We start from the raw sequence: 9,729 nt of genomic DNA on the forward strand, positions 1-9,729 counted from the left end.
CGCCATCGGTACCTCCTTCACGTACGCAATCAGAGGAGGTTACGGCCTCGGTCCCCGTTTCCACGTGGGCCCGGCAGGTGTCGCCACAGTCGCCAGCTCCACTAGACGCGGGCGACCAGGGAAAGCCGTCGCGTCGTTTCGTCGTTTCGTCGTTTCGTCGCTTCGTCGCTTCGTCGCTTCGTCGCTTCGTCGGTATTATCGCGCATTCTCACGCACGGACGCGCTATACATGGGGTTTGCGCGCGGCCGCACGCGTCCTCCAATACTCGCCGCGCAGAGTCACTTACGGTTGGCGCTTGCGTGAAATGCGGCCGTTCGAGGGGCTGCCGCCGTCGCCGCCGCAGCCGCAGCCGCAGCCGTCGTCGTCGTCGTAGTAGTCGTAGCTGTAGCTGTAGCTGCCACGAAAACCGTGGCCGAGGGAGAGGGACAGAAGAGGTCGCGGGCTTCGTAGCGCAGTTGTGCGCTGTGCTGATAGTGCGTGGTGTGGTGCGGTCGCCGCGCGACGACGACGCCGAGGGCTTCGAGCCCCCCGCAACCCCGCGCTTTCCCGGCAAGGAAGAAATAGAGGTGGTGGTCTAGTAGGAGGAGGAGGAGGAGGAGGAGGAGTAGCAGCAATAGCAGCAGCAGCAGCAGCCACAGCAACAACAGCAGCAGCAGCAATCGCAGCAGTAGAAGCAGCAGTAGAAGCAGCGGCGACGAGTCGTCGAGCGCCAGGGTCGAGTAACATCGCGCGAGGGAGAAGAGGGAGTCGGCGCTCGCGTCTTTCGGCGAGGCGAGGCGAGGCACGAGGAGTGCGCGAGCGCGCAACCTGGACGGATGAACGGCGAGGGAGGCTGGCCGCGGGCCCAAGGAGTTGGAGGCCCGTTGAAAGCTTAGCCCGGGGGCCTGTAAGGAACGGAGCCCCCGATAAAAACCCCCTCCCACACCCCCCCGCCCCGCATCACTTCCCTGTTCGCGGAGAAGATCGCACGCGCTCGCGTGACTCTCTAGAACGAATTTATCATGCCACTGAGCCTGTGACTGGGATTTTCACTCGTAAGCATTGGCCAGTCAGAATTCGCCTTGACCCTGCGGCGCTCGTTTAACTCATCCTCTGCGTCCTCTGCAGCCTCTGCAGCCTCTGCAGCCTCTGCATAGGGTTAGAGTGCTCGGTCGAGCGCGTTATTGCTAGTCTTAGCCTCTTTTGGTTATACTAACTCTAATGTTGCAGACTCCTGCTTGCGAGGAGTTTATTATTCATTGTCGATGAGGTTGTTTTCATATGTCTGGTACGAGTTAATTTAGTAATTTATCACTTTGGTCTGCATTTCGTTTAAACGGTCCGCCGTTAGTGATTAAAAATTTGTATTTCTTTGGCTTGGCTAGTGCTTGGTCTTAGGATTTGCGATACCCGATACTATCTTGCCTTACTTATCTTGCGTTGAACACCCAAATTGTCTTTTTAAGCAGTAACGTCGCTCTTTGTTATTGGATTCACTGTAAATTCAATTTCCAATAAAAGTCATATAATTGCATCCAAGTGCGTTAAGATTGCACATAAGATAACATTTTATTTTTTGTATTATTTAATTTATGATTTGCATGCATTAGTTATTATAATCGTAGATGCTTAATGTTTGTCTTTGTTAATTATATTTTGTGGATTCCGTCGTGTTTTATATTGGGTTATTTATCAAGTTCTGATATTGCTTCTTTTATATCGATAATTACAAATTTTCATGCTTTTCCACTTGATTATTCTAGTACAAATAAAATAGATAAGTTCAGCTTAGTTACGTTTTATTATGTTGACGTTATCATAAACATTTATAATAGAAAATTGATTTTGTACAATAATTACAACATTGGTCCGATACGGTTTAGCTTGTATTTGGCTTTTTGTATATTTAGCTTGAAATTCTGAAATTCTACTAAAATTATTCGTTACTTGAGAATCAATATTGAAAATGAGCCTGTTTATAATTTATGGGAGTACTCTTTGTTAAAATAGAACATAATTAGGATATATTAAATATGCTCTTACTGTAAATTAATTATTTTAAAGATTAATCCATTAAAATAATTGTTCCTCGTAGTAAAGAAAATTGAATTTCAGGTTAAATTATAACGGACGAATATTTTATATCAAATCTTTAATATAATACTTGGTTATATTATCGATTAACCACTCTTACTGTCTATTACATTTCAATAGTAATGTTTTAAGAATTGAGATTCAATTGTTTACGACAAGATATTAATTTTTGTGCTAATTCTTAGAATTATAATAATAGTGTCAGTGTAATATATAAAACATAAACGATAAAAATGTATAAAAACAGTTGAGTGGTAACCTGAAAATTTACTATTGTTTCAGAAATAGTAATAGACAACTATGAAGATGTGGTCGTCACAAGTAAATAATTCTAGTAGTAGTAATACAACAAATAATCAGAACCTGCGTACTCTGGGTATGACGTCGGCTATAAGTATGGCAGAACCAAAGCTCAGTGATATCAGTAGAACCGTTGAGCTTAAAGAAGCTCTTAAGCCATACAATGTTTTTGAGTCGGAGGAAGAACTTAATCACAGAATGGAAATATTAAGGTTTGTCTCAATTTTAATAATCAAATATATTTAAAAATAACAAAGTAATGGTATTACATATATATATATATATATATATATATATATATATATAGAAAGAATACTTTGATATTCGATCGTTATATACATTGTATTATTTCATATAATAAATGAATCATAAGATTTCACAAGAATGCATATTGTTAGGCAATTTTGTACTTATACATTTTGTGCATTTATTATTGCTACATAACGAAACATGCTTAAATATAAATATGATTATATAAAAAATTAATATCACATTTAATAATTGTATGATTGTACTTCAGTAAATTAAATGCTCTTGTGAAACAATGGATACGAGACACAAGTATCGCAAGAAATATGCCACCAAACGTTGCTGATCAAGTCGGAGGCAAAATATATACTTTTGGATCTTACAGATTGGGCGTACATCATAAAGGAGCTGATATAGATGCTCTTTGTGTTGTACCCCGACATATAAATAGAAGCGATTATTTTACATCATTTTTTGATTTATTAAAAGGACAAGCAGAAGTAACAGATTTGAGGGTATGTATTTGTCATTATTTACAATTAAAATATTATTTTCATCTATTTGCCTAAGATTTTTATAAACTATATGAAATTATGTTCATAGGCTGTTGAAGAAGCATTTGTACCTGTAATAAAAATGAATTTTGATGGTATAGAAATCGATATGTTATTTGCTAAATTAGCATTGAAGGAAGTTCCTGACTCAATGGTAAGTTGTTCTAAAATTTCCAACTAAAATCGTTACGAATCATAAGTGATATTAAAAAGTAGTGTGGTAAGAAATTTCACATATTACAATTTATTGCACTCGATTCCAGGATCTGAGAGATGATATGCTTTTAAAAAATCTTGATCCAAAATGTGTAAGAAGTTTGAATGGCTGTCGTGTAACAGATGAAATACTCCGCTTAGTCCCTAATATAGAAAATTTTAGACTGGCCTTACGAGCTATAAAATTATGGGCGAAAAGTAAGATTATTTTCAACTCCTATTCGCATGTAATAATTTACATCCTCTTATCTAACAATTTGTTTGCTCTAATGTATGTATATTTGTTATTTTACAGAAAATGGAATCTATAGTAATGTATTAGGTTATTTAGGAGGTGTGTCTTGGGCAATGCTAGTGGCACGAACTTGCCAACTGTATCCAAATGCAGTGGCTGCAACATTAATAGAGAAATTTTTTCTCGTTTTCTCACAATGGAAGTGGCCGCAACCGGTACTTTTAAAATCGCCAGAGAATGTTAATTTGGGATTTACCGTTTGGGATCCACGTGTAAGTTTAACTCAATTCAATTCTACATTGGCAAAACTAACCAACAAGATCTATTCACAAATTTCCATAATTAAGATTTGCTTACTTGTTTATTAAATTAAATGATTGTATAAGTATTTTGTATCGCTTATCCGTTAAATAAGCGACGTCTAGAGACTATCAGATGCGATGGAAAAATTTAAATAAATCGTTTAAAAGCTAACTATTATTATTATTGTATCTAACGTAAATCTTTAACTACGTCTTTAATAATGCCTGTAGTCGGCCTAAATGGAAGAATTATTGTTTATTGAAACAACCAGACCCATTTGCACATAAAATAATCATTTGTACATTTTCCAGGTCAATATATCCGATAGATATCACTTGATGCCGATCATCACTCCGGCATATCCGCAACAGAATTCAACCTTCAATGTGTCGGTGTCGACGAGAACGATAATGCAGGAGGCCTTTGAAATGGGTTTGGCCACTACTGAAGAAATAATAATGGGCAAAGCGACATGGGACAAGCTCTTTGAACCACCCAACTTCTTCATCAAATACAAACATTACATTGTATTGCTGGCGAGTAGTTCGACGGCGGAAGATCAACTGGAGTGGTGTGGGCTTGTTGAAGCGAAAATTCGACACTTGATAGGTAAGGGATTAGCTATTATTTATTGATTTGCATTTATTTAGGTCCTTTCGATTAAACGAGCGAAGCAGTGACTTTGGATTTACCATTCAGGTGATGAGAATCAACTTATTATGATTGTTAATCATCGTTTACAATTAGAGAAATAAATAAATACTCACGCACACTCGCGCGCACGCACATATAAAAACAAATTCACAAACCTGGCATATTATTTAAAAGAATTAACAATTTTACAAGTACTTTTTTTTTTTTTTAAAATAGTTTGATTCAGTATATTCGACGTGGGTGTACTGATGTCCACAAGTCTTAATATCAAATATTAATCTCATGTATCATGCATTATTTAATATAATATAGGTACGCTTGAAAGGAATCCTCACATTACATTGGCACACATTAATCCAGAAGGATTTCCACCATTAAAGCCTGAAGCAGATAAATTTATTTCGATGTGGTTCATTGGCCTGACATTCAAGAAGGGAGAGAACTTAAATGTGGATCTTACTTACGACATCAAATCCTTCGTTGAAACAAGTTAGTTTTTTTTTTTTACTGCATAGCACAACAACCTATTGAAAACATAATATCCTAACATTTTTAAAGAAATAATTCCGTCACTTTTATTTATCATTTTAATATTGAACGTAATATTTGTCAATGTAAAAAGAATTAACATTTTATATTGGCGGATTGTCATCCATTAAAAAACGGAATGAAAATGAAAAATTATTTTATAAATAAAAACAATGATATTGAATGGAATAGTGTTTGAAATTAACAGCAATCTTTTGTAAATAACACTTGCAGTTAACTTTATATTCATTTTATTAAATTTCGAATAATCATATTTGTAAGAATACTAACCAACTAGTTTGTATTTATCGATAATACCAATTCAAAATAATTATCAATTTTATCATACATAATACGAATGTTTAATATTGACATTTTTTATTTATTTATAATAATTAATTCAGGCGAATGGCTTGTTGCGTTAGGTTTATTGCATATAAGAGACAATAGGAAGCCAATAATCAGATGGCTGATATATATAATAATAATAAACGATTTTTAATTTACACGTGTAATTAAAAGCACTTAATTACTTTTTCTAGCCGAAAGACAAGCAGAGCAAATTAAATTATTTAAAAATGGTATGACCATAGAAGCCAAACATGTTAAGAAGAGGGATTTAGCAAACTACATTTCTCATACATTGATTAAAAGAGAAAGAAAAGTATGTATTACCTACATTTTAGAAATATATAATAAATTTAAGTTGATAAAGAAAAAATTGTCATATTTTACTTGTAATTTCCAGACTTCAAGTGGAACGCAACGAAACGGAAATATTAGCGGCAACGGCGGGGTCTCTCCAAGAAATCAAAGCGACTTTTTGTCCAGGAAGAGAAAGTCTGATCAGTCTCTGGACAATAATGATAAAAAGCGAAAATTACATGAAAATGAGCAACAACCTCTGTCTACACCAGTACAACAGGTGCTTTGTAAACATCTTTTGAAAAAAACTTTTAATAGAAAAGAATTAGGTAGTCTGTTATTGTGAACTGGATTGTTGGTCGACTTTCTCCCCAAAACAAACAAATGAAAAAACAAAAGAGAAACAAAAGAAAAAAAAGAGAAAAACAAAACAAAAAAAAGGAAAAAATCTTTAAAAACAAAAAGAAAATGAACAAAAAAAAAAAACGAAAAAAAAACAGAAAAATAAAAATAACCTGGAATTATAAATTTCTAGAAGGAAGATGGTTCCGTGGTTGTCCAGTCATGCGGAGACGACAGCAATTCAGGATTTAGCTTAGAGGAATATAAGCAGACTTTAACACCTGCTAAGGACGTAAGAAATTGAATATCTTAGCAATTATTGTTTTTATCAATTTTAATTAATTCTTTAAGTTTAGAAAGAAAATAACACCAAGGTTAGTAATTTAGAGGGAAAATACGTCTCCCTCTGAAAACTGTTGTTTTTAATATTTTCATAATTTTAATGAGCTTCAATAAATATTATTGATTTTTAAATTTGTATTTTCATTTGTGATTAGAAATTTTGCCCGGATTTTAATGATAATATCGACATTTTGATTATTTTATTAAAATTGTATTTGTAATTTCGAAATTGTATATTTTATTTGTAATGAATATTATTATTATTATTATTATTATTATTATTATTATTATTGATTTATTTATTAATTTTTTGTTTGTAAATATTCTTTAAAGATAAAAATGCGTCGATAATCGAATGAATTATGTTTTTGTATATATTTACTGAAGTCGTCGTTGCTTGAATAATTATTACACAGCTCATTACTTACCACTCTTTACTTAAGCTCTCCGTAAGCTTTCCACGCATCTCTTACTGTAAGGCTAAAAGATTCTGAATAATTATAGCAATAACATCCTCAATCAGAATGTTTTGGCTTTTAATTCGGTATCTTATATTCTTAAGTTAAAGAGCTGCGATAACGAGTCATCGCTCCCATTGATGTTTATGGGAATGTGGCGAATCCTGTTTCATAATATCCGAACTTTATTGCGGATCGATCGTCTCACATCATATATGCTTTCACTTGCTTATTAATTAATAATCGTTCGATTTTGCCTTTCCGTCGTTCTTTTATCAATCGCTACTTTATTGCATGTACACTTCCGCTAATTTTATACATAAATTACTGTAATTATTATAAAAATTATGTAATCATAGAATATAATTGCATGTTTCTACCTTTTATTCATTGCAAGCTTTATTATTTACATTATCTATATAGAATATATATATATATCCGAGTTTACGATAAATAATAAAGAAATTTAGCTAGAAAGAAAACAACAAAAATTACATTTGGTAAAAGACAAAAAATATTTAAATTCAATTAAAAACATTAAGCAAAATAGATTTTGTAACTTTTGAAAAGCAAGGAAAAACTACTACGAAAAAATTATAGGGTGTTATCATCTGGGACAGTTACACTAACAAACGATAACGTGGATGTACATGATAACGCACGTATTTTCTATTCAAAACTACTTACGCAAAACCTATAGAACATACTCTCAAGGGACAAATGAGAAAGTAAAGAGTGCAAAAGTTAAAGAGTATCGATATCGAAGGTAAGGCGACCCACGCCCGTTGGCTGGCCAAATGGCGGCAGTAGAGGACGGGAGGGAGTGGGTGAGGAGGAAAGAATAAGAAAAGTGTGCGGGTCACTTGGCGATAGTAATCCAAGGTCCGGCACGATTTGGCTTGTTTTGCAGGAGGTCGGAGGAGCACCGGCGTCGGGCGGTGGAAAGGCCCCGTCGGCCCCGGCCTCGTCCTCGTCCTCGTCCTCGGCCCCGGCCCCGGCCCCGGCCCCGGCCCCGGCTTCAGCCCCCGCCCCAGCTCCACCCCCGGCCCCGGCCGCGGCGGTCGCTCAGGAGGGCTTCGTGTGCACCTGACCTGGGGCCCGCGCCACTCAGGCCCGCCGAACCACGCAGCGATCCATCGAGCCGCCCAATGCGCAAAGACTCCTCGCACCCTCCTCCGCTGCCCACTGTGTAAGTTCATCATTTTAAGCAAACAAATGAAACAAAAATGATAAAAGTGCTTGGGAGATAGAGAAGATTGCGGCAACTCGACGACGCGAGCTCGATTTCAGACAAAAAGTCGGAGTGTGAGATGTTTCGGGTTGCCGGGGCCGTGACAGGGGTAGGGGAGGGAAGGACCGAGGCTCAATGACAAATGAAGATGTTCCGAGATGATGTCAGCGCGGTCCGTACGTGCGAGCGCTTGTTTATGTTTGCGCGTGCGTGCGTGCGTGCGTGCGTGCGCGTGTGTGTGTAGCGTGCGAGTGATCGGGTGCACGATCGAATCGCTTATTCTTATGTTCCGTCTTTTGCCAGTGTCGGTGGTTTTTTCACGATGTTTGCTTTCCCGTTGTTTCAACGTCCTTTTACTTTCTTTCTTTCTTTTTTTTTTTTTTTTAAATCAATACATATACGCTACACGTGCGCGCATCCGTATGCATCTACGAAAACACACACACGCGCGCGCGCGCACTCAACACACACCGAACACACCGACACACGCGTTCGCATGCATCCACGCACACACACGTAAGCGTGCGTACTTACACGCATACATATGCGAATGTGTGTGTGCGCGCGCGTATATATGTATATATATATATATATATATATATATATATATATATATATAACACCATACATATATATCGTTGAGCAGCTATCGATGGCGCTACTCAAAAGTTCCATGCTTTTTTTTCATTTTTTATACTATCGGAGACAACGGCCCTTCTGTGCTCTTTGAGGAGAATGTCACAGCACTGTAGACGAGTAATGAGGATTTGACGTAAGATTTCACCTTGTTTTAAAGATGGAATTGTGAACTAACACCGTGTACAATGAAAGTACTGAATTTCTGTAGTTGTATTTTATGATATAACACGAAGAAGTACTTGTCGATGATAAATTTTGCTGTAACGTCAGTATGTCATATTGTAAGTAGGAATTATCGTGTGTAAATTTGAAATAATCGCTTTCTGCTTATTTTATCCCGTTATATAGTATTCTTACAATATATGTGCAAGCCACTTTCTAATCAGCTCTTATCCACATTAGAAAGTATTTCCTAATTTCGTAATTTGTCTCCCAATGTTCGAGTTCTTCTTAAATAGCAGAGAAAATAAAATTCTGTGATAGTACAAATACTGCGTTTAAAAAAGGATGGAATCTTTTAAACGGCCCGTCTTTATTACAGTCACGTACGATATGGTCCAAGGCAAAAGTTACTCGATTTTGCGAAAAACAAAAAATAATAAAAAAGTTAAGAGAGAGAGAGAGAGAGAGAGAGAGTGAGAGTGAGAGAGAGAGAGAGATGTCAAATCGCGAAAGACTCAAATTTGTGTGTGAATAATGTAGATATCGCGTAAACATTGATATAACGAGGTAAAAAAAGAAAATTGAAAATGCCAATCGATTAGGTTTGAGAATAGATAACAATGAGAATGTGTATAGGCAGGATTGACCGAGGAAAGCAAACCAAAACCCATCGATTCTGGCAAATTCGAATGCGCCCATTTTTCGTTTATAGATCATATGTTATATTCATATTTACATATACAATAAATATTATACTATATTTGTAAGTGCAGATGAGAAAGTGAAAAAGAAAAAGC

The 9,729-nt window shown here is 36.7% G+C and overlaps 1 protein-coding gene across 2 annotated transcripts; it reads left to right on the plus strand.

Annotated features, from left to right (window-relative positions):
- The first annotated feature begins 925 nt into the window (after window positions 1-925).
- Window positions 926-6,521, plus strand: hrg (poly(A) polymerase hiiragi). Of its 2 annotated transcripts, XM_011495740.1 has the most exons (11): window positions 926-1,035; window positions 2,357-2,586; window positions 2,895-3,138; window positions 3,227-3,331; window positions 3,441-3,591; window positions 3,689-3,900; window positions 4,243-4,540; window positions 4,898-5,074; window positions 5,656-5,777; window positions 5,862-6,038; window positions 6,294-6,521. In XM_011495740.1, exons 2-11 carry the CDS (start codon window positions 2,375-2,377, stop codon window positions 6,402-6,404), a joined length of 1,809 nt encoding a protein of 602 aa, XP_011494042.1. In that variant the 5' UTR covers window positions 926-1,035; window positions 2,357-2,374; the 3' UTR covers window positions 6,405-6,521. The 2 variants fall into 2 exon arrangements, with proteins under 2 accessions (XP_011494042.1, XP_011494043.1); XM_011495741.1 differs by lacking the exon at window positions 6,294-6,521 and having other exon boundaries at window positions 5,862-6,158.
- Window positions 6,522-9,729: the final 3,208 nt, after the last annotated feature.

The sequence above is a fragment of the Ceratosolen solmsi genome, unplaced genomic scaffold (genome assembly GCF_000503995.2).
Source record: "Ceratosolen solmsi marchali unplaced genomic scaffold, CerSol_1.0 scaffold11, whole genome shotgun sequence".
Classification (NCBI taxonomy): Eukaryota; Metazoa; Arthropoda; class Insecta; order Hymenoptera; family Agaonidae; genus Ceratosolen; species Ceratosolen solmsi.

Bases quoted from the DNA above. Each gene is read 5' to 3' on its own strand.
- hrg (XM_011495740.1), top strand. From the start codon at position 2,375: ATGAAGATGTGGTCGTCACAAGTAAATAATTCTAGTAGTAGTAATACA. The intron at 3,592-3,688 runs GTAAGATTATTT...GTTATTTTACAG, and splicing joins TATAAAATTATGGGCGAAAA to AAAATGGAATCTATAGTAAT. The intron at 3,901-4,242 runs GTAAGTTTAACT...TACATTTTCCAG, and splicing joins TTACCGTTTGGGATCCACGT to GTCAATATATCCGATAGATA.